The 25,497-nt window shown below is 37.4% G+C and overlaps 1 protein-coding gene across 1 annotated transcript in view; it reads left to right on the top strand.

Annotated features, from left to right (window-relative positions):
• Positions 1 to 25,264, top strand: part of LOC107678428 (fibroblast growth factor receptor 1-A-like) — a 44,237-nt gene extending 18,973 nt beyond the window's left edge. The window contains exons 3-19 of the mRNA XM_016473681.1: positions 1,833 to 2,090; positions 2,171 to 2,254; positions 2,683 to 2,855; positions 6,685 to 6,808; positions 8,564 to 8,754; positions 12,077 to 12,221; positions 15,492 to 15,682; positions 18,133 to 18,278; positions 18,393 to 18,514; positions 18,637 to 18,645; positions 18,681 to 18,782; positions 20,135 to 20,325; positions 20,429 to 20,551; positions 22,649 to 22,719; positions 22,802 to 22,939; positions 23,023 to 23,128; positions 24,285 to 25,264. Coding sequence (XP_016329167.1) covers positions 1,833 to 2,090; positions 2,171 to 2,254; positions 2,683 to 2,855; positions 6,685 to 6,808; positions 8,564 to 8,754; positions 12,077 to 12,221; positions 15,492 to 15,682; positions 18,133 to 18,278; positions 18,393 to 18,514; positions 18,637 to 18,645; positions 18,681 to 18,782; positions 20,135 to 20,325; positions 20,429 to 20,551; positions 22,649 to 22,719; positions 22,802 to 22,939; positions 23,023 to 23,128; positions 24,285 to 24,464 — 2,354 coding nt within the window. The 3' untranslated portion in view covers positions 24,465 to 25,264. The remainder of the gene's footprint in view (positions 1 to 1,832; positions 2,091 to 2,170; positions 2,255 to 2,682; positions 2,856 to 6,684; positions 6,809 to 8,563; positions 8,755 to 12,076; positions 12,222 to 15,491; positions 15,683 to 18,132; positions 18,279 to 18,392; positions 18,515 to 18,636; positions 18,646 to 18,680; positions 18,783 to 20,134; positions 20,326 to 20,428; positions 20,552 to 22,648; positions 22,720 to 22,801; positions 22,940 to 23,022; positions 23,129 to 24,284) is intronic.
• Positions 25,265 to 25,497: the final 233 nt, after the last annotated feature.

Here is a 25,497-nt window from a genome sequence, read left to right as displayed (position 1 = left end):
GGATTTCGATATAAACCAAGAGGAGACTGGTTTTCCTTTGCTAAAGTAAGGAAACTTTGCTTCCATTGCTCCTATTAAACAAACTCGTGAGACTAGCATATCTCAGAGGCGTGCGCGCTGCGCATATGTCATACGCCTTCCGCCGGAACGGATCCGCGTATGACCGATAACGGAAGTGAGAGAAAAGTGTTTATTACGTTTGAAATATGGATATTTTTCTTACAAAAACTCATGGATTTGCTACAGGGGGCCTTTATTCATCCCCCGGAGCCGTCTGCGGCACGTTTTATTATGAATGCGCGAGCTTTATTTGACGACTTGTGGACTGTTCAACTGCAACACCCGCTGACTGCAATGATAGAGCTTGGAATAGCCAGGACAATTTTTAATATAACTCAGAATGGATTCGTCTGAAAGAAGAAACTCATATACACCTAGGATGCTTCGAGGGTAAGTAAAACACACGCTAATTTTCAGTTTTGGGTGAACTAACCCTTTAAGTGACATACTGTTCACAATCTGTTTTATAGGCATCTTTCTGCATTTGAAACTGATTGAGCGATTACATTAGACATGATACATTTTAGTAAGCTATACTGTATCTTTGAACATACCTTCTGATGTTTATTCATGTTTATTTTGCGCATATAACTTAAAGTGGAAGAGACTGCTGCTTGAACTGAGGTGCTCAGTTCTAACAAAATGGCATTGATTGTTTGAATTTCATGATAGAATGTACAGGATTGAAAGCTGAGACTTTGTTTCTTATCAGAAGTTACAAAGCACAAACCTCTTTGCGATTATTGGATGGCGTGCTACAAATAATGTTTGGTGTAGAGAAAAACCGCAGATCTGGCAACCCTGGCTTGAACTAGGGGTGATTCATAGGGTCAAATAAAGCCTGCTTTAATGTCGCTATTTTTAACTGTTAATGCGTTTTGTCACATTAATTTAGACAGCCCTAAATTCAACAGAGTAATTTTCTTCACACACAGTATGAGTTGCAGTCTGACACATTTTTCCACCGCCTTTTGATTGACAGGATATAATCAGCCCTGATCATCTGCTGATTTTGAACAATCTGCCGATGGCCGATAGTGAAGCATTATTGGCCGATACATCGGTCAATCTTTAATCATGATCAGTCATTGTTTACATTATCAATGATTAGTGTCACTTCAGAGTACTTATGCACATCCCTAGTTATAGTGATACATATTGTTTGACTAGTGTAATGCTTAATATTTAGCAGCCTAGTGAATTTTAAACATCTTGCATTTGGAGATTTAAGAAAATTTGGAGGTTATCTTAACTTTAGCATAGGAACTTTGGGGTTGTTTATGATGATTTGTAGGAATTTTTTTTCAGAAATTACATTTTTTTTTTTTTTTAGGTCTTGTCTTTAGAACAATCTTAAGAAAAAAAGAAAAGAACATTCTTAAGAAACGTTTCTGAGAATATGAAATATTCTTAACTTTAAGTTAGAAAATAATAAGCAAATAGCAGTTACGAAGAATTTCATTCTTAAGAATGTGTCACGAATCTTGCCCCTGGATTCAGTAACAGATCAAATGAATGCTATAATTTAAATAAAATTAAAATGTCTACTGTATAGCAAGTGTGCATGGAGACTAAATGGAATTGCTGTATTAGATAGTATATAGAAGCATTCAGTTTATAAAAAGAAAATTGATTTATTTAACTAGGACAGTTAATTTAGTGCAATTATTTAAACTTTTTTTTTTTAATTAGTGCACAAATTATGCCCCAGATCTCTATTAAATGTCCCTAATTATTTTATTAAGCCTAACAAATTTGCATCCCGTTCTTAGTGTTAGCCCTGGTCGAGCTGACGCCGTACACTTTGTATCCGGGGGACAAACTGGAGCTGAGCTGTAAAGGTATCGAGGAGATACAGGAAGTGACCTGGACTAAGGACCACGTTCCCCTGGTTGACGGAGAGCACACCCGCCTGCGCAACCATCAGATGGAGATTGAAAGAGTAGAGCCGGCCGACTCTGGTCTGTATGCTTGCTTTGCTCAGGGACCCAACAGCAACCATACAGATTTCTTCAATGTCAACGTTACAGGTGAGAAATTATGATTTGGGTTGATTTTCATATTGTTCACAACAACAAAACATTTAACCTACATGTTTGTTCTCGATCAGATGGATTGGCTTCCTCAGAAGACGATGAAGAAGATGAGTCTTCCTCAGAGGAGGCCAAGCTATCAAGTGACCAGAAACTGCTTCGTGAGTCGCACTCCTCTCTTAGTCAAACTCTAAGTGCTCCAAACTCTGACTCAAAGAGCTACAAATGTCAATAACAGTATCAGTTCCTCAAGAAATTGTTAGGATTTTACTTTAAAGCAGGAATTATAACAGGAAATAGTGCACATTTTTGTCTTATAAACCACAGCCGTCTTGTGGAATGTGCCTTTGTTCATTAGACTCAAAGTCTTTATTTCTTTTGATGGATTATTCTTTGAGTCCCAAGGGCATTATCAAGCAAGTCAAAAGGAGCGAAACCAGCAGCCAACACCCAAATCTCGCACACTTTGATCTGCCACTTTAGATTACTGTTTTAAAATAGTCATGGCCTTGGTATTGTTCACATTGGTTTTGAATGACCAATCTAACTTTCTCAATATTATTTTATGTGCTTTCTGTCTGTTGTTCAGCAATGGCACCTGTCTGGGCTCAGCCTGATCAGATGGAGAAGAAGCTCCACGCTGTTCCCGCCAGCAAAACCGTCAAATTCCGTTGCCGGGCCAATGGTAACCCTACACCAACACTCAAATGGCTCAAGAACGGCAAAGAGTTTAAGAAAGACCAGCGAATAGGAGGCTATAAGGTGAGGGCACTACACTACAATCCATTAAAATCATGAAACATACAACATCTTGGTTACCTAACTCCAGTTCAGCAACTCTGGTTTGGGGGTTAAAAGGGCACTCCGTCCTCAACAGATATGTCTTCCAGACACCTCACTGTAGCATGACAGAGGCTGAATAGCCATGCCTGGAAGGCAGACACTGGAGCCGTGGGTTTCTGGTGGAGGCGGCCTACTCTTGCTTGGCTGTCCTCATTTTACACAACTGGTTGTGCTCCGACAGATAAGAATAAACTCTGTCCTTTTACTAATTTGACCATGTTGATCGGGAATGCCAACAGACCCAATGTAACAAACCATTTAAATTGATTCCGTAGCAAAGTGTCATTAGTAGTGGTGCTTTGTTTGAGTTTCAGCCTCAGTTCACTTGTTTCACACTTGTGAAATGTGTAGTTCAGCCCAGAGTTGTTCTAGTTATGCACAATAATGTTTTAATTTAAAATTAATTAATTTTGGAATTGATTTTTCCAGGTACTATATTGTTGTGGAACATAAAAAGATAATTTTCTTCATGCATCTGTTGTCCATATGAAAACAATTTTTACCTTTGCCAAGCTCTAAAAAGGACCAAAAACAAAAAGTTGTTCAAAGGACTTAAATAGATATTTCACCAAAATTGAATGAAAATAAACTAAATCCAGAAGAACTGTGGCGACGTCTCCAAGATGCATGAAGAAACCTACAGTACTGTGAAAGGTTTTGGGCACTTGTGTAAAATGCTGTAAAGTGAGGATGCCTTTGAAAAATAATGTCATAAATAGATTTTAGTTATCAATTAACTGCTATTAACTAAATCAAATCAATATTTGGTGTGACCACCCTTTGCGTTTAAAACAGCTTGGTACACCTGTGCATAGAGTTTCAGGTAGCTTTGCAGGAAGGTTTCTTCAAGTGTCTTGGAGTCGTTGCCACAGTCTTCTGGATTTAGTCTCAGTTCAGTCTGTCTCTGTGTGGAGCACTGGCTATTGTCAGACTCTTTGTGCATACAAAAATCTCACTGGGTTATTACAATTAATGGCAAAAGGAATGTTTGGAAATGTAAACTGACACACTACAGCAAAAGATAGCAATAACTGGCTTAAAACCATTTTTTGTTGGTGAAAATTCTAATGGCCTAAGACTTCTGCACAGTAATGTAAATATTGATCAATGCACAAACCTAGAGCACATCAAATATGGTCAACCTCATTGGCTCTCGTGCATCAAGCAATCACAGTTGAGCTTCCGTTTGATAGCCTTAAGGCCTGTTCAACACCAAGAACGCTAACTATAAAGATAATAATGATAACTATTTTAGCGTCCACACCCAGTGCACAGTAACTGATTATTATAAGCTTGCGCTGCAGTTTTGTCGTTTAAATGCCTTTTTCAACGTTTCTGTCACTTTAAATGCTCAGGATCTTTAAAGGGATAGTTCACCCAAAAATGAAAATTTGATGTTTATCTGCTTACCCCCAGGGCATCCAAGATGTAGGTGACTTTGTTTCTTCAGTAGAACACAAACGAAGATTTTTAACACAAACCGTTGCAGTCTGTCAGTTTTATAATAGAGGTGAATGGGAATCACGGCTTTGAGAGTAAAAAAAACATACACAAACAAAACCAAATTAAACCCTGCAACTCGTGACGATACATTGATGTGTAAAGACACAAACGATCGGTCTGTGCAAGAAACTGAACAGTATTTATATCTTTTTTTACCTCTGATTCACGCAATGTCCGAACTGTCCTGAGCGGCGGTGCGTCCTCCTGAGTCCGTTCTCAACAGCAGGCGCCTGAGGCGTCTTCTTCTTGCTTTAAGGCGGATCGCAGACTTATAAGTGCATTACCGCCACCTATCTCTCAAGTGGACCATTGACACTCCTAATTGAGATTGTAGATAGAGTGTCAATGGTCCATTTGAGAGATAGGTGGCTTTTATTTATTTATAGGTGATTTTATTTATTTGCCTATAAAATAAACTGTGTAAAGATTTTTGTGAAAATTCATAATTTCTCTTAAAAATAACAGAATACTGGGTTAGAAAATCAACATGAGTAAACGAGTAAATAATGACGAAATCTTAATTTTGGGGTTGAAATATTTCTTTAATTAAATTTTTCTTTCTTCATTCTACTCTCTTTTACATGAACATTAAAGTGATATTTTCTGCAGTTTTCTGTTTGTGTCATTGTAGACCTGTATTGTCTGTGTTTCTCATCAAGGTGTTCTCCAGCTGGGAGACATTAGTCCTCTTCCTCTCCTTACCGCATACACACTTTACCATCTGGAGTGTGTTTGAGGCCACTGCAATGCATATACACATGCACGCGCACACAGTAACGTGCATCAGCATGGTTTATACAAACATTTGAATATAACTAAGCAAAATGCTCTCTTTAATTTTTATTTTTAATTTATATTTTTTAACCGAGCCAAATCCTAGCGATAGTAATGCATACATACATTCATCCAAATGTGCCTTTGAGCTCCAGGACCGTGAGGGGCTTCCGTTAAGGGGCCCTGCAGCTTTTCATGGCAACCTCCCCCGACACTATTCCCAGTCTCTCGTGGTTTCTTTTGTTTAACAAGAGTCTGGCACAGACTTGTTCATTCACATTAAGTGACTGTGAAAAGGAAGTCAGGCAGACTGTGAGTGTAGCAGCTCGCATCTGGGGTTCTGTAGGCCCAAAAGCCGTAACCTCTTAATAATTTTGCACAGCCTAAATCTCATTCAATCAAGAAGAGCTGTTACGGCAGAGAACACTTGCTGTGTTTGCTTGATCTTTATAGGTTTAGTTCACCCGAATATGAAAATCCTGTCATCATTTACTCAACCTCATGTCATTCCAAACCCATATGACATTTCATATTTCTGTGAAACACATAATGAGATAGTGGTCAAGGATAAAAAAAGCAATATTACGTACCATAACATTACACTTCTGAGCTTCTGAAGCCACATTTAACTGCGTGACAAACAGGCGAATAAGAATAATAAATGCATATTCACAAATAACAAAAATGTTGTGAATACAGTGGTGTGAAAAAGTGTTTGCCCCCTTCCTGATTTGGGATTTTGTTTTCCCTTAATAATAAAAACCTTCATTTAAAAACTGCATGTTGTGTTCACTTGTGTTACCTTTTACTAATATTTAAATTTGTTTGATGATCTGAAACATTAAAGTGTGACAAACATACAAAAAAATAAGAAATCAGGAAGGGGGCCAACACTTTTTCACACCACTGTATCTGCCATGAATAATATAATGTACTTAAAATACATAAGTATACTGCAAATATTTTAATAAAAGTATATATTTATTGAAAACTGCTGGTTTGTAGAGGTCCATGTTGCTTAGCAAACATATGTTTTTTTAATAGACTGAAGTTTGATGTTTTCTGGCAGTTCATAGGGCTTTTGGCTTGAGAATAGACCTGTATTAGTGGACATGGAGTGGCCCATTTCCCACTCTCCACCAGGAAACACACTGTTCTCCATGGCTCTGATCTCGTGCCTGACTGATGTTAAACTGACCTGATGGGGATTTGCTGCCAACTCACTCCGTTAAACTTCCTCAGCCTTTCACTGAAATGATCTTAAAAGACAATCAGCACTCTAATGCGTCTTGAAGTTTTCTGCTTTTACATTGGGCTGCAAGATTTTGTCTATAGAAGCCTATAATTGAAGAGTTTTACTTAACGTGCACCCAAACATGCATTTTTTTTTCTAAATAGTTCCCACAATATGCAATAACTTTAATTGCATTTATGTCTACACTTTTTTTCAACTTTTGATTTTATCGCGCAGGTTCGAGAGCGCATGTGGACCATCATAATGGAGTCGGTGGTACCGTCAGACAAAGGCAACTACACCTGTCTGGTGGAAAACAAATACGGCAGCATCAATCACACCTACCAGCTGGACGTAGTCGGTCAGTCATGGTTCTTTTTTCGTCTTACCTCAACATTTTTAAATTTGGTTTAATTTAAATGTTATTTTCCCCCCCAAGTTCAAGATTTTTTTTGTCGTTCTTTGGATGTGAGCAAATTGTGTTGGTCTCCCCTTCCCCACTAGCTCAGCTGCAGTGATTTATTGCTAAACCTCTGATTAAATCGATTCACGTTTTTTTTAGCAAAGCACAGGAGATGGCAAATGATTCCCAAGGGAGGGTCGCAGAATTACTGCAATGTTTACTCGAGTCAATCAGATGCAAATGGGTGTTGTTCACCATGCGGCTAATGCTTTGGCGCAGTACCATTAATGGTTACCATTACTTCTCTGAAATGAACCGAAATAACGGGTGGCTTTACACTTTGCGTGCGAGTGTCTGTGTGCTTGTCAAGGACAGGCACGTGGACTCCGTTGATGGTGCGTGTTAAATGATCCATTGCAAATATAAAGTGTTTACTTGATGCCATGGATGAGTTAGAGACGCGGTTAGTGGTTTAAGATGAGATCAGAATATTTGGAATAAAGTAATTTAAACACTGATTGGCTGACGTGGATTTGATTGATGCCTTCACTAAGTAGCAAATAAATCAGTGCTACACCCATGTAGATGGAGCCCGTTGTGACATCATTTGCACCATCCATACACATTCATGAGAAGACTGTTTGAATTTGGCACGCAGAAGACACTCACACATTTGTTCCATTTGTGCCAAGTCCTCTTGGGAAGGTCCTACTTAGGAGTTAAGAGGTTGAAATTGTGATGTGGTTTTGATCAAAATGCAATGGATGCATTGGGCAAGTTAATTTTTCTTTTCTCCTAGTACCACAAAATGAAGAGCAAAGAGTGCATGTTAGGGGTGTAGTTGATGCTGAATGTATTATTCTTGTGCAGCCACGGAGATTGAGAAATGTAGTTGTTTTTAGATTTCGAATGTCAGATTTGCATACTGTACCAACTACAACAAGATGCCCAAACCAGGACCTGCGGGCCATAATTGGCCCCTGATGACCTTTGATTTGGCCTGCCATGCCATGCAAGAGGGGGAAATGTAGGGAAAAAACATGCAATTGAAGCATATCTTCATTTCTAATTTCTTTTGTTTTAACTTTTTTTCTGTGTTTTTCATTTGAATGTAGAGAAAATAAGTTCATTTGATTGCAAAATGTAAATTTGAATATAATATAGTCAAGAACAAAAAAATTTGGTAGTGTTCATGCTGCCTTAAAGTTTTAAGTTTAGTCAACTTGAAATGTTAAGTTGTACTAAGTGGCAACTTGGATATTTGAGTTGATTAAACATAACATTTGAAGGCAGCACAAATACGTTGTTAAAACAACTATATATTGTTTTCTTTACAGTGTTGTAAAATGTTGAACACCTCTGGACTCCACCATTGCCCAAAGTGAGAGCCAGTGCCAGATTGTCTGTAGATTCACAGACTTTTATTCAGAAGCCCTGAGAGATGGGCTGTGGCTTAAAATAACATTTCCACTAATTTCCACCAAATTACAGCAATTATAATAAACGTTTAGCCTGCATGTTAAAGAGGCTGCTTCCTGCAGGCTATGTGACATTAATGTTTATTGAACATCTGTTGAATATCCCATTTGCTGTAATGCAGATTCCAATTTTCATTTCTTAAGAGGGGAAAAGGATTAAAAATAACTTTTTATGTTAATTGGGGTCATTTCCACAATACTAACTGCGTACAGTGTTTTTGTGTGTTTTATTCAGAGCGTTCACCGCACAGGCCGATTCTTCAGGCGGGGTTGCCTGCTAACCGTACAGTAGTGGTGGGGAGTGACGTGGAGTTTGAATGTAAAGTCTTCAGCGATCCTCAGCCACACATCCAGTGGCTGAAGCACATCGTGGTCAACGGAAGTAGATTTGGCCCTGATGGACTGCCATATGTTCGGATCTTAAAGGTAAAAACCATTTAACCAGTCAACCTAAATATTTGATTGAAGTGCTTCAGTGTTGTCTATGTCAATTAATCCTCTCCCCACTGTTAATGGAATTTTCCATCATTTGAGATGAGGCTTCCCTGCATTGACGGAATTTTTCAGCTTTATACAGTAGGAGGTGCTATTACACATCTTTTTAAAGAGTACAAAATCTCTGGTTCAAAACTCAATCGAAGAAGAAGCAGAAATATGCGATCACATATGTAAGCAGATACATATATACAATAATGCAATCATCAAACAATCAAAAGCCTATACATCAAATCTGCCTAATGTTACCAAATGAAATGTTGACCCTGGAAGTGGACTGTGTAAGCTTTAGAGTGTTGATGGACTTGATCTACTCCATCTATTTTTTGATTATCGGTCTGAATCTGGATGTAGTCTTTTGACAAAGGCACAATTTTCTCAGCTTTTTGTTCAAAATGTTGCTTTTTTTTTTTTTTTTAAATGAAACTTACCCCTTTTTTTAAAGCAGAGGCTCTTTTCTTTCTTTTAATATACTGCATGTTCAATATTCATACAACAAAATATTCTGAGGCCCATGAATGTTTTGTGAAAATTTTCAAAAATGCTAGTGGGGAATGAGTTAATAATAACATAGTTATTATGGTTAAGAGTTTACAATATTTCATCATCTGCAATGATTAAACTAATTTCAACTCACCCTACATCAGTGTTATTGCAGTATTATTTATATACTATAATAGTAGTTATTACTATTTTGAATTAAATTTTATTTTTATATTTTCAGTTTTTCATTTAATTTTAGTTTCAGAAATATTGCTGTTTTTTATATATCTATTTAGTTTTAATTTATTTTTATTTTTAGTTAAGTTTAGTTTAATTTTAGTTTTAGTATTAAAAGCTTAGTTCATTGCCAATTTAGCATTTCTAAATTTCTTTTAAGATTTTTTTTATTTTTTTTATTTTTGGAAATAGTTTTTTTTTATAGGTTTTGTTTTAACACTGCCATACAAATAAATGTGATGACACACTGCTAGTGGAAGTCTGAGCAAACATAACCCAATTTTCCAATATATATATATATTTTTAATGTAATTTTTTTTTTTAATTTAATTTTTTCAAAAACTAACATTTTCCCATAAACTTCTACAGTAAGTGTATATAAACTTTTTTATTTTCTTTTTTTTGTGGTAATTGATGTTGTCACAGATACTGCTGATATTGCTCATGTTGTAACCTTGAACATTATTTTAAATACAAATATCAGAAATCTGTGTTGTCCAAAGATCTTCACTTTTTCTGTTGCTGTTAAAAGTGTGTGTCCAAAATTGTTTGTCCACGTCTTTTTTAAAGTAACTTTCACCATATTACTTCACCTCTATGGACAGATCACCTGAGCAAATGAAGCAAGACTAACAGCTTTTGGGGAAAATATGAGCCATGTTCTTGGCAGACTGTCATAATGTATTTAATAAGAGCAGTAATGGCTGGTTTTGTCATTCAGTGACTGCTGGGATCTCAGTGACCTCAATGTTTGACTTTGTGCTTGACCTCTGACATATGTTTGGCCTCCGCAGCACTCTGGGGTCAACAGCTCGGACACACAGGTCTTGACGCTGTACAACGTGACAGAAGAAGAAAGTGGGGAGTATATATGTAAAGTGGCCAATTATATAGGCCAAGCCAACCAATCAGCATGGCTCACCGTCGTTAAAAACTCGCAAGGTAACACACGACTCCTGCTACAGAGATTCATCAGTACAGAAAGAGACAGACATACACAGTTAGACGGAGGTAGAGACAGCGGTTATCAGGCTTTTAGGTGACCTCGACTCATCTTCCTACTTCGTCGCTCCTTTTTGCTTTCTGTGGTGCCGTAAATGATGCCATGGAAAATCCCAGCAGAGCAACTGGAAGTATTTTGGCTTTTGTTTACACTGGACGTTTCCTTTTCTCCATCTCTGTGCTACACTTTGCCCTCCTAATAAGGGTGTGTTTCATGCCCTCTGAAGATTACTTGCACTCTCTTGCACTTCAAAAGCATTTCAGTGGCACCTTGGAAATGTGCCTGTCTAAATTCCTTCAGCTCGCTTGAGGGCTTATTCTCTACCTGGCTCCTCTTTGCTATTGCTTTGTTTCCATAATTCTTTAATGAAAGTGACGTGTAGCCAAGTGGTGTCCCATACTCTGTTTTTTTTTCTCTGCATTTAACCCATCCAAGTGCACTCACACACCATGTGCAAACACATACAGACACGCACCGTGAACACCCACCTTTCACCTAAAAAGGAAAATTCTGTCATCATTTACTCACCCTGATGTCGTTCTAAACCTGTACGAGTTTCTTTCTTCTGGTGAACACTAAAGAAGATATCCCCCCCCCCATACTATGGAAGTCAGTGGGGGCCAACTACTGTTTGGTTACCAACATTCTTCAAAATATCTTCTAGTTTTCTGTGATTTAATCGTGATTAAATCTTGTTAGGTGCAATTAATTTCCAAGGAGAGTGATGCAGGGGGCATAAGACCATAACTGGAAAGCTGTGCTTCGTGGACTGGTTAAAACCAGTAGAGCAAGTTGCCCACAATTAACATGAGCTTACAGGAAGTAAGGAAAACCCTTTTAAACTGTCCACATCAATCGCAAAAATGTATGTTTATTTTTCCCAGCTTTTGTGTAATCGTATCTGGCCAACAGTACTCACTTCTGAAGATGGCCACAATTTTCAAAATAGCACACACCAATATTTTCTTGATGTATTGACAGCACTTGGATAGCAAATTCAATAGGTGCTATAGTATCGCTCCAGTGAGTGAAGTTCCAGTACCTTTTGCATCCTGACTCACACATATTTCTCTTTCTATGTCAGACATTCTTTAACGAGCCTTTCTAATCCCTTAGTTTCTCCTCCCTGTCTGATTATCATCACTTCTTTTCTGAATGCGTGCATATGTGAAAGCAATACAGTTCAGTCTCTGCTGGGTAATGTTCCATGTGGCCCGTCTTGTGCATGTCGAGATGGACTCTAGGGTGGCGAGGGGGTGGACGCCGCCCTCATCTTCAGGTGTTGGGTCTCTAGCAGGTGGAGCCGTGCACTCCGTTCTCCAGCTAACCACAAATCTGTCAGCAGGGTCATGGAAGGGTCCAATCAGGGAGCAGTCCTGATTTCCTTAAGGGTGCTGAAGGGTGTTTCTCCAACGCCTTTCTCTTGTGTTGTCAAATCTTCACCACTCTTTATCCAAAACCTCTCTCTCTGTCCTCTGGTGGGTTTTCCCGGAGCTCTCCGGCTTCATTCTGTGGTTCTTTTCTCTATAGACGGCAGGCATCAACACCACGGATAAGGAGATGGAGGTACTGCAGATCAGGAATGTGTCTTTAGAGGACGCTGGAGAGTACACCTGCTTGGCTGGAAACTCTATCGGCCACTCCCATCACTCTGCATGGTTGACTGTCTATAAAGGTATCTTGTGGTGCTCCTTTTGGTTGCTGGTTTCTTCTCTCTGTTTAACAGCGGCAGTTCACACTGTGGGTTGAATTTGGTCACATCACTGCGTTGTTTTCCATAAAATCCATTCCAGAACAATAATTCGTTCAAAGGTTGGGCTTAATGGAAAACACAAAATATTGTTTTTAACCTTTTAAATGTTCTGTTGAAATTGACTTTTTAGCACATAGTGGACATTCACTTATCATAAATATGACTCATGTCCAGTTGTTTAAATTGAAATCAGTTTGACAAAAAACACATTTTAGAATTTGCAATAAAAGAAATAAAACATTATATGGAGTATGTTAGCGAATCCTAGCATGTGAATGTCATACATTTTTTTTAAGCTATTAAATTGGCCTCAGAGTCCCATTGTCACTGCCAGTAAACACTTCCTCTTGTGTTCACTTTCATTACAAGCAATACAGTGGTTTTGTAGCAAATAACAATGCAAACGTATTCTTTGTGAACCGCACCATTCTTCAACCCCTTTGTGGTTTTGTTATTCATCTGGGTGTTGACTGACACTCGAAATGTCAGTTGAAGCATGTCAAAATGACATGTTTCTGGTCTTTCTTTAGAAAAATGGAATCAGAGTGGAGCCAAACCTCCCACAATCTCAGAGTAAAACTGAACTTTTTAGAGGTGCACAAAGTAAATATTTACTCAAAGACAGGAACAGTACTTTTGAAAAATCGTTTACACTAACATAACGTTGAGATCACGTGAGCACCCGAATACTATTTGCTTTATATTGGTAACCCCATGTTATGTATTCACTTGCGGAATCAAATAATCGTGGCTGACTGGAATTGGTAAAGAATTGCATTTTACAGTCCATGTACTTACTATCTATTTACAGTGTACTTTCACAAGAAAGTACTAAGTAATACAAGTTAACTACTTGGACTTCATTTGGGTTTAGGTTATGTTTAGTACATAGTTGTAGCTAGTACCAAGAAAACTAAGAGTATAAATATTGACCAGTGCCACATTAACAAAATTTGTTTTGCACTGCTGACATAATTAGTGACGTTGGAACATCTCTAATTATTCTCACAATGTACATCAGAAACTGTAATTTCACTTCAAAATATGTTATGTAAAGCATAACAAATAACAACTGAGAACAGATGACATATTGTGGCTAGTGGTTTGGCAAAGCTTTGTTTCCATTAGAAACTTTTATATTATAAAACCCTTTTCCTAGTTTTTAAAGATTAACCTTTTTCCCGTTAACATTTCTGTTTGCCTGAACACTGGACAAGCATCCCAAAGAGCATGATTTTAAGCATAAGCACTATGCTGACATCATTTCCTCTTTGGCTCAGGTTTGATAAATGCCTCACTCAGAGGGTAAATCTGTTTAAATACATTTAAATAGATTAAGTTTATCAAGATGCTTGTCGGGCTGTCTTAAATACATTCAACATAGAATGAAATTTCATTCTCATTGTTGAATGTTGATTTTTTTTTTGCATTTGCATGTTGCAGTCAGCAAATTGAGGGCTTAAGTCTTATTACAAAACCCATTTTGTAAATACAATAGTTTTAGAATTTGAGCTTCATGTTTACTTTACAATGTTCATATTTGATTGTTCATTTTATTTTTTAAAAGAGAAGGCAAAGAGAAGTGATCTGTCAATGAGATGCATTTGCATGTGTATTGTTGTGTGCTGAGTGAAATGTATACATGACACAAAAACATCTTTTGTGTGCATGAATTGTGTGAAAGAAACCCAGTATTATGAACCAGAGCCTTGGGGCAGACAAACACCAACCAAATAGCATAGGAAATATCTGTATCAGCCAGACTTCTCATGTAATTTTACCCCCATAACCTAGCTCTCCATTTATACTGAAATGCATACCCGCTCAGATTTTGTCCATCCACCCAGATAAGCCATTCCTCTCAATTTGCATTTGTATTTGTGTTGCAAATTTAATGTCTCATATGAGTTTACATAAGGCTATTTTTTGGCCTAATCTCGAAGCGAGAGCTGCCAAGTATCATGGGCAGTGGTTTCCTTCTCCTGCTAGTCACATAAGTAGAAGAATGTGCCATGAAACCCGATCCATGAAAGAAGTAATTATCATGCTACAATAGGAGTTTGTGTTCATTGCAATGCACCACTCACATGAACAACAGCATCTCCAGATTTGTTTTGAGAGGAGTTTTGTTTTGCTTTGTGCATGTATGTGTGTGCATCAGTGTGTTTGTGCTTTTACAAAGAATTGCATATGTACATTCAGGTTTGTTTATAAAAAAAAAAAAAAACGCCTAGAAAAAAAGAGCCCTCCTGCTCCTAATATGATATACTTCAATCTTCTGAATCAACAGATACTAGTATATCTTCATACCTCTTAGACAGGCTGGTCATTAAGGTTACAGTTCAAAGTATCCTCTCCAACTGACCTTTTGTTAAGCTCCATCCCACCTATGTTTGCTATTTTTAACAAACATGCAATAACTACATATTAAATAATACAAAAAAAAAAAATACTTTATTTTATTTTAAAGTTCAATGCTCGCTATTAACTAACTATTAACTACAAATTTGTCTCAATAAACTCCTAATTTGCCAGAATAGTGAGAATTGTCCCATAAAATATGAAATTGTGCAAAAAAGTCACAAAAAAAACTTGCTTCTTGAAAGTCAAAATTGCAAGATTTAAACTCAGAATTGTAAGAAATAATTTGTGAATTGTGAGATAAAAAGTCACAAAAAAGTTACTTTTATAATTACACAATTATTGGAAATGGACTTGCATAATTATTACATGAATTTAGTTACTAAGATTCATTTACTTTGGAGCAAATGTAGGTGTTGTTACTGATGTATACATGTTTATTTGGCAATGAGGGTTTTCGAATAGTTTAATCCACAGCATCAAGACACAGCATCAATGTTTTATAAATCTTTTTTATATTTTAGCATAAGCATATTTTATGGTTTCTAAAAGCTTGGAAAGAGCAAAAGCTTGTCCTATAATATGGCAGGCTGATGTAGGGTTTCTCAGTAATTAAGGCTGGACTTAGCGAAGGGTCAGTTGCAATGATTGTCAAAGATTCAAGTTCTGCTGGTACAGAATCATTTGCTCTGTTTGCACCTGTATAGACTGCATTTCTCATTTTTAGCACACAAGGGTAAATAAACAGATCATCATCATCCATTCAGCATTCAGCAAGCTCACTCCCTTCCCTTCTGCCACCTTGCATTGCTCCCTTCTTTCATAATCCAGCCGTTCCCCCAACTCAACTGCCAAACCAGACCTATTTGGAGGTGCTGATCTACTGCGTGGGCTTCTTCCTCATCTGTGTGATGGTGGTGACCGCCGTGCTGGCCAAAATGCACAGCTCAGCCAAGAAAAGCGACTTCAACAGCCAGCTGGCTGTCCACAAGCTGGCCAAGAGCATCCCGCTGCGCAGACAGGTAACAGAAAGTAGATAGGGGGTTTGATCTCTTTACCACTAAACATAAACATCTCATTTCAACAGCTTCTTCTTATGTTAACATTACTGTGGGAGTGTTATAGCATGTCATGGATACTAAGTGTTTCTTTAAAAAAAAAGTTCAGGTCACCTTCGGAGGTCATCCAGGACAACAATACAGTTTGAATATATTTAGCCATAATGTTGTTAAAGTGATAGTTTTGACGAAAAACATGGAAAATTCTGTCATAACTATTTCAGTAAATAAAAGCTTAATTGCTCTGTTACTTAAGATAAGGTCACATTTGCAAAAATTCATGAGCAAAAAGGGTGAATGTCTGTTTTCTATCATGTACCAACGTATGAAGCGTTTTCAAACAAAGCACCAAATCTGCATGACCAACTTGAGCTCATTGCGAAATAGCTACATGGGGAAATCGTTTGCCCACACGCAAAATACCCAGTCACATGGATTCCTACTGAAAAGACTGGATTTCACCCACAGTGATGTATGAAGTCGCTTCCAAGCAGAGGCGAATCCGAGTGACCAACTTGAACCTGTTGCGAAACCTGCTTGGGGAAATCATTTGCGAATATTCAGATCATGGATTCCTATTGAAATTACTGAATTTAGCCTGCAGTGATGTATGAAGTCACTTTCAAACCAAACAACTCTAAATTAATGTGACAAACTTGAACGCGATGCAAAACCTGCAGGGGAAATCATTCGCCCTCATGAGAAATGGCCATTCATGTGGACTCATTAGAATTACTGTATTTCATCCGCTAAAATTCTCCGAACTTTCGGTAAAATATGATCGCAACTTTTCAAAGCTTTCATGTGGCTTTAAAAACTTTGAAAATAATGTGTAATATAAAATCAAGCTTATTGTCATTTAGATTTTACATTTACTTACAATTGAGGAATACAGCAAGCGTCATAGCAGGTTCAAGTTGGTCATGCAGATTCATTGCTTCTTGGTTTGAAAGTGACTTTATATGTCACTAGACTATTGACAGAAAACCTCAAGCCTTGCGGATTGCGAAAGTTGATTCCAAATCATCAGTTCTCATTATGCTGGATCTATCTGCCACCTTTGACACTGTGAATCATCAGATTCTTCTGTCCACCCTCTCTTCGCTGGGCATCACAGGGATTCCACTTCGCTGGTTTGAATCCTATCTCACTGGTAGGTCTTTCAGGGTGGCCTGGGGAGGGGAGGTATCCAAAGCACATCACCTGGTCACTGGGGTTCCGCAGGGATCAGTTCTCGGACCCCTCCTCTTCTCCATATACACTACAACACTGGGACCCATAATACAGGCACATGGCTTCTCCTACCATTGCTATGCTGAAGACACAGCTCTATCTTTCATTTCAACCAGATGATCCAACGGTAGCTGCACGAATCTCAGGGTGCCTGGTGGACATCTCGGCATGGATGAAGGAACATCACCTACAGCTCGGGCAAAGACTGAGCTTCTTGTCTTCCCTGCCACTCCGACTCTACATCATGATTTCACCTTCCAGCTAAGTTCATCAACAATTACCATTTTTTTTAATGGTAAATCATTAATTTCGGTCAGAAATCTTGGTGTAATTTTTGATGGCTAGCTGACTTTCAAAGACATTGCAAAAACCGCTCGTTCATGCAGGTTTGCATTGCACAACATTAGAAAGGTCAGGCCCTTTCTAACGGAGCATGCTACACAACTTCTTGTCCAGGCCCTTGTCATTTCTAGGCTAGACTACTGCAATGCTCTTCTGGCTGGACTTTTGCGGTTACTGGTTGCGGCTCGCATCAAGTTCAAAACAATGATGTTTGCATATAAAAAAAGCCACGGGCTCAGCACCCTCCTACTTCCACTCACTCTTACGAATCTACATCGCCTCCAGAAGCCTGAGATCTACAAGTGGTACCAACACAGAGAGGCACAAAATCACTTTCCAGAACATTTTCGTTCACCATTCCCGGCTGGTGGAATGATCTTCCCATCCCCATCCGGAATGCTGAATCCCTGACAATTTTTGAAGTGACAGCTGAAAACTCATCTCTTTCACCAACATTTGACTGCATTCTAATATGAAACCTGCATGGGAAAATTGTCACATGAAATTCCAGATCATGTAGATTCCTACTGAAATTATTGGATTTCCCCACAGCGATGTATAAATCACTTTCAAACCTAGCAACTCTAAAATCCATGTGACGAACTTGAATGCGTTGCGAAACCTGCATGAGGAAATCGTTTTCCCTCAAGGTTTTATGTCGGTCACAAATGGCAAACTTTTAATTTCTTGTTGAGCTGATTATTGAATTTTGGGTTTTGTTATCTGCATCAGCGTCTGTAGGTGCTTCTTGAGCAAGTAACTCACATACACACAAGTCTTCATATGTGTATTTCTCTTGCTGTGTTGTATGGAGAGTAATTGTAAGTGTTTTCGTACAGGTGTCTGTGGACTCCAGCTCATCTATGCACTCGGGTAGGATGCTGGTCCGGCCCTCGCGTCTGTCCTCCAGTGGCTCCCCTATGCTGTCAGGGGTCTCCGAATATGAACTGCCCCAGGACCCACGCTGGGAGGTGGCCAGAGACAGGTAACACATACATACACACACTGTACTCATCATTTGTTGTCCATCTGAAGTATGGCCTGGAGAAATGTTGGTTATTCAACACAGTGATTAATATTGTGTGTGTTTGTGTGTCAGGCTGGTTCTCGGGAAGCCGCTTGGCGAGGGCTGCTTTGGGCAGGTGATGATGGCCGAGGCTATCGGGATGGATAAAGACAAACCCAGTCGTATCACCAAAGTGGCTGTCAAGATGCTCAAATGTAAGTGTTTTCTGCCGCCGTTGTTAGCCGACAGTTGTGTGTGTGTGGTGTAAAAATGGAAATACGCCAGCAAACTCTGTCTGGAATTGAGTGTCTCATGAGGAATCTGATGGTCTGCTGAGCTTTCGCCTGTATTTCACCTTGACCCTGAAGCATGTTAATCGAGCTCTCAAGGACCTGTCAGACCTCATCTCCGAGATGGAAATGATGAAGATTATTGGCAAACACAAGAACATCATCAACTTACTGGGGGCCTGCACACAAGATGGTGAGTAAGGATGAATCAAGGAGGAGGGAGAGAGTTGGGTGGGCAAGGGAGACGTTTAGGGATAATGCAATACAGCTTTTTTACTTTAAAAGGACAGGATGTTGTCATCAGTCCAACTATTGTGATTGTACATGCTAGATAAATTAAACCCAGCTTCCTTAGTGTAAATCCTAGTTTACAAACAGTGGCCTCTTCAAGGCTACCTCCAGTATAAAATAAAACATTAATTTGTTTAAATTTTTTTGTGAATTAAGTACACTACTGATAGTTTTTTTTTTTTTATTATTATTTATTTACTATTATATTATTTGTTAATATTTTGAAATGGCTTTTTTAATATTTTGGGTTTTCAGTTTAATTTGAGTATTTTTGTCATGTTTTTATTTTTATTAGTTTTTATATATTTAGATTTAGATTTCATTTTTTATTCAGTTTTAGTCAATTTAGTACTTAAAATGATTTGATTTCAGTAAGTTACTAAGTCAACATTTCTTGTAACATTTTTTTAAAGTTTTTATATTTTATTTATTTTGGCTTTATTTACAGCTTTATAATGAAAAAGGTTTCTAATAAGTTTAGTTAGCGATAAAAACACTGTCCAAAAATTTTGGTTCAATAAGATCTTTTAATTTTTTATTTATGGAAGAAAAAAAAAATGTTTTTATTCAGCAAGGCTGCATTAAATTAATCAAACGTGACAGTAAAGGTTTTTATTGGCTATTTTATAAAGATTTCTATTACACATAAATAATGTTCTTTTGAGCCTTTTATTCAAAGAATCCTGAAACATATGTCACATTGCCACACAACTGTTTTCAACATTGATAATAATAAGAAATGTTTCTTGAGCATCAAATTATCATATTGAATGATTTCTGAAGGATCATGTAACACTGAAGACTGGAGTAATGTTGCTGAAAATTCAGCTTTGCATCACAGGAATAAATTACATTTTACAATATATTAAATTGAAAACCATTATTTTAAATTGTGGTAATATTTCACAATATTACTGTTTTTTTCTGCATTTTAAATAAAAGCAGCCTTAATGAGCATAAGAGACTTTACTTTAAAAAAAATCTTACCAACCCCAATCTTTGTAAAATGAATGTTGTTAAAAAAAAAAAAAAAAGTTGTAAGATACATGTTTATTTAAATCACATTTGCTGTCATTATATTGTATGATATATAGAAATACTGGCATTATAATAGCTTTTCACTAACCTGCTCTCTAGACACCTTCATTAGTATTAGCCATTGTAAAACTCATGTCGTTCAACCACTAATTTTGATCAGTGTTATATTCCAGCAAGAATTATGTGACTGAAATGTTTTCATATGTCCATTGTCAGGTCCTCTCTACGTCATTGTGGAGTTTGCTTCAAAGGGCAATCTGAGGGAGTATCTGCGTGTGCGTCGTCCGCTTGGGATGGAGTACTGCTACAACCCTGACCAGGTGCCTGTGGAGAACATGTCAATCAAAGACCTGGTGTCCTGCGCTTACCAGGTGGCACGTGGCATGGAATACCTCGCATCCAAGAAGGTGGGAGTCTCAAATGCTTCTGTTCTCATATCAGTCAAATTAACATATGACTTTGATTAATTATTTGTTTGATTAATATGCATGCGTGTTTTCTCTGTTGTAGTGTATTCATAGAGACTTGGCTGCCCGTAATGTCCTGGTAACTGAAGATAACGTTATGAAGATAGCAGACTTCGGCCTGGCCAGAGACATCCATCATATTGATTACTACAAGAAGACCACCAATGTAAGATTTTGGACTGAGACATAAGAAAAGTCACTTTATTAAATATAAAATAATGTTCATTTGGTCTTTGATTGCTGTTTAAAGTACTATGAACTAGGGCTGGGCAATATAGGTAAACAATTTATCAACGATATAATGTTTCATATCGTTCGGTATCGATAATTATTGACATTTTTTATAACCTTTTTTAAAACAAAAAGCAATAGAATTTTTTTTTTAACCACTGTATTTATAATTAACACAATTTATTGAGACAGACAACAAATATTGCGCAATGAGCAAAATAATGCAGCGCATTTAAATAGTCAACGCAAGGAAGTTACTCTATAAAAGCGTGCATTACGTCTAAATTAACTCATAACAATCAAATATAATTTCGTAAATTGCATAAACAATTATTAACAAAGCAGCATAATGTATTTATGCATTGCTTAATACAAAGAGCCGAAGCACCATTCACACAGACTGCATTTAAAAACATATGAGACGCAGTGAAAAGGAATAAACCTCCACAAATTCGTGACGTGTTTTCTAAAAGTTGAAACTGTTTTAACTTTGCATGGCTTTCTATACATTTCTTCTGTGAGACGCGAGTGCAGCAGTCATATTTGTCCGTCTAAAAAATGCGCTGAATATGCGTTCTGTGTGAATGGCTTGGTTTCGGTTTTAACCCATTCTCTTCTCCGCATTGAGCTTCTATATTTCTCTAATATTTTGAATGAATAACGCAGCAGCGGCGCATCTCGTGGGCTAGACTAACAAAACATTAAAATGCAACAATGTCACTTACATCATCATCACTGCATCTCGCGCGCCACTGATGACGCTCCCTGACGCACTCCTAACATTCAAATGCAAATGTTTATTTTAAATTCGACTAATATTCATTCTTTATTCACAATCTCCTCATCACAGGCAGGCACAGCACTCATTTCAGCATGTGTTCGCGTTTGTGTGTGCTGTCTGCGTCACTCATAGCATGTGCCTATATCGTGCGCTATATCGAAAAAATTTTATATCGATATCGAAGAAGGTGTACCGTCGATAAATATCGATACCGTTTTATCACCCAGGCCTACTATGAACCTGTCTAAGCGATTTATTTTATGTTGCTTGTCTGAATTATCGTATTTTATGAGATGATTCTTGTCATAATTACCGGTGGGATTTTCTTTGAACACCAACTTTGAGTTAACACTGACTTTGATAACTAGATATGTACATTTTCTAAAGAAAATGTGAGTGGAGCTTACCGTGGCGTAAAATGAGCCCACCCCCATGTCTCTATGACATTGTGATCCAGAGTTATGTTTGATGCAAAATTCCAATGCAAGTTACGATAGTAGGAAAAACATGTGCTCAGTTCCTTCACCATAGTATGTCTATGGGGCAACTTTGGAGGGCTCTTGCGCCCCAGGGGTACAACCTATACCCCATTGTGAGGTATGTTCTAGCACAGCTTGCCGGCCTCTTCAAAAGTGGTGATCCACATGTTTCTACGAAATTCTTGGTCAACGCTAAGACCCTGTCAAATTTGGTCAAAATGTTGTGTTTTCTATGGGATAGAAGTCTATGGGATTTTTCGCCAGATTTTTTTGTCCGCTGTGCAGATGTGTTGAGCGGATTCTTAAACCGCTCTGATTGGCCATTGTGTTCACACACTCAACAGATCTGTCTGTGATTGGCTACAATGATCATCGCTTCATGCTCTTCACCGAGCGCTTACACAGATACACACGGGAGCGTTTGAAAGCCGCATCTGTCAGTGGATCCCTAATATATCTGCTCATAGACGTAGTCTATCACAGACATTTCTGTTGAGCGTGTGAACACAATGGCCAATTAGAGGTGTTTGAGAATCACACAACAGTGCTCAAAATGCTAGCGAGAAATGCTGGTATAGTCACATTTTTACATTTTGAGTATGGACTGGTACCGACATCTGTACTTTTGACAACACTATTCGCAAACACCACTAATAATTACAGTTTCCTCCCAGCAGGATTTGAAGGCAGCATTTGTCACAAGCAGATATATCAGTTCTTTAATCCCAAACAGGTGATGAGTAAGTGAATGAAGTGCTTGTGTCTTCCACAGGGTCGTTTACCAGTGAAATGGATGGCGCCTGAAGCTCTGTTCGACCGCATTTACACCCATCAGTGTGACGTGTACGTCTCAGTATATTCTCTCAAACTCACTCACATACAAAATGCAGTTGTCTGTTAATAATGGTCATTCTTTGCATGTTAGGTGGTCTTTTGGGGTGTTGCTGTGGGAGATCTTTACTCTTGGCGGCTCACCGTATCCAGGTGTCCCTGTCGAGGAGCTCTTTAAACTGCTAAAGGAGGGCCACCGCATGGACCGCCCCTCCACGTGTACCCACGAACTGTAAGATTGTTTTAATGCTGTATCTTCAGTCATGATGCCAGAGGTTTCTTATTACAGTTGTTAAACCTGTGTTCCTTTTGCAGGTATATGATGATGAGAGATTGCTGGCATGCCGTCCCATCTCAGAGACCCACGTTCAAACATCTGGTGGAGGATCTAGACCGCACCCTCTCTATGACGTCCAATCAGGTGAGCCAGAACCGTTTGATAATCCACAAATCAGCTTTCAATGCTTTACATGGCATTGTAACTGTGCTTCAAAAAAGCTGTTATTTTATCTAAATAATTTTAATTGTGACACTGCATAACAGCATAGAAATATTAAATAATTATGATACATTTTTATTATTCAGTGTTGTTATTATTCAGTAGTTATTATTATTATTATCCAGTAATTAATCATTAGTTATTAATAATAATAATAGTAGTAATAATAATAATAATAATAGTTTGATCATCAATTATCATCATCAAGGATAATAAATTTAAAATAATAAATTAAATAAATTAAAATTAAAATAATCCAATAATAATAATTGTTATTATTATTACTATTATTATCCAGTAATTAATAATTAGTTATTAATAATAATAATAGTAATAATAATAATAGTTTGATCATCAATTATCATCATCAAGGATAATACATTAAAAAAATAATAAATTAAATAAATTAAAATTAAAATAATCCAATCCAATAATAAGTATTATTATTATTATTATTATCATCATCATCATCATCATCATCAACAACATCATTATTATTGTAGTTGTTCAGGGATTAATAAGTCAATAATGATAAATGATCAAATAATATTAACTTAATGACAATCTAATAACAATTAGTATTAATAAATAATTTGTTGTTCTTCAGTAGTAGTAGTAGAAATAATTAGTATTATTATTGTAGTAGTTCAATACTTAATAAGTGAATGATAATAAATGATGAAATAATAACACAATAACAAAATTTGTTGTTAATGAGTAGTTATTATTATTATTATTATTATTATTATTATTATTATTAAATAACTACTACTAATAATAATAATCATCATCATTAACAATAATAATACAAATAAATTAACAAATAATAATAACTATTATAATTATTCAATAATAATACATTTCTCAACAACAGCAAAATACAGTAGTCAACATTTGAAGTGGATCAAAAAGTTAATTAAAATTGTCCTAATACAAGAACGCGTTTTAGGTTTTAGGACAACTTTGATGAAAGGTTTTGATCCACTTCAAATGTTGACTACTGTAATAATGATAATAATAATAATTTGTTGTTGTATTAACAACAATAATACATTTTCTGTGTATTTTACATTTTCAGGAGTATCTGGACCTGTCTGTGTCTCTGGACCAGTTTTCTCCAAATTTCCCCGACACACGCAGTTCTACGTGCTCTTCCGGTGAAGACTCTGTGTTCTCCCATGACCCCGGTGCTGATGAGCCCTGCCTGCCCAAATTCCCCCCTCATCCCAACCGCGGAGTGGCATTTAAAAAGCGCTGAGTTCACTCACATTCAGTTCCTCTCCAGTGTGCTACCCGGCTAGACCCATGAACTCTAGGAGACAATGCTTTGCCACATAGCACACTACAGAGCGGCCAAGAGCTGAAGAGCTCGGCATGGACTTCACATAATGAGACGCTAGATTCACACAGCTGGAAGAGGACAAACTGGGCCTTCACTGACCCCATTACCTGTTGTTGCTATAAAGCTACAGGGCACTTGAGCAGAAATGGTACACGTGTGTTTCTCAAGACTCGTCAATATGAAATATCCTCCTGCCATCTGTAGTAGAGCAAGCCTTGAAGACATTACCGTCATCGAATGAGGAACAGCTTGATGGATGCTGGGAGTGTTTATATAATAACAAAGACCTTTCTTTTGACCAAATTCGTAAGAAAATGTATTCCACTAAATGCTCTGCCCGAATGTATTTTAACAACGGGCACACAGTTTATCTGACTGACAGCCTTTCTTGTAAATACATCTAGAAATGTATAAATATGAATATATATTTACACTCTACCCTTATTTTGATTATACTATTTGAATTGTGTTGCTTTTTGTACCAGGATGCGTTTATGTAGAACTTTTTGAAGTGTAGCTTTTTTTTTTAAAGGGACAGTGAAAAACGTCCATGAGAATTGTAGATTAAATTATATTATTAAGAGCTGATAGATGGCCAGTTTTGTCACTAAATGTTGTTGTCCTCTATCGTTGATGCAGCTTGGCAGAAGTGGCTCAGAACTGCTGCTATCTTCCTGATGGTACTCAGTACAGCGTCAGACTTCAGCTATAATATACAGGTGCATCTCAATAAATTAGAATGTCATGGAAAAGTTCATTTATTTCAGTAATTCAACTCAAATTGTGAAACTCGTGTATTAAATAAATTCAATGCACACAGACTGAAGTAGTTTAAGTCTTTGGTTCTTTTAATTGTGATGATTTTGGCTCACATTTAACAAAAACCCACCAATTCACTATCTCAACAAATTAGAATACTTCATAAGACCAATAAAAAAAACATTTTTAG

Source organism: Sinocyclocheilus anshuiensis, unplaced genomic scaffold (genome assembly GCF_001515605.1).
Source record: "Sinocyclocheilus anshuiensis isolate Anshui unplaced genomic scaffold, SAMN03320099.WGS_v1.1 scaffold112, whole genome shotgun sequence".
Taxonomy (NCBI): Eukaryota; Metazoa; Chordata; class Actinopteri; order Cypriniformes; family Cyprinidae; genus Sinocyclocheilus; species Sinocyclocheilus anshuiensis.
The sequence above is the reverse complement of the archived record's forward strand: the minus strand, read 5'-3'. Positions and strand labels throughout refer to the sequence as shown.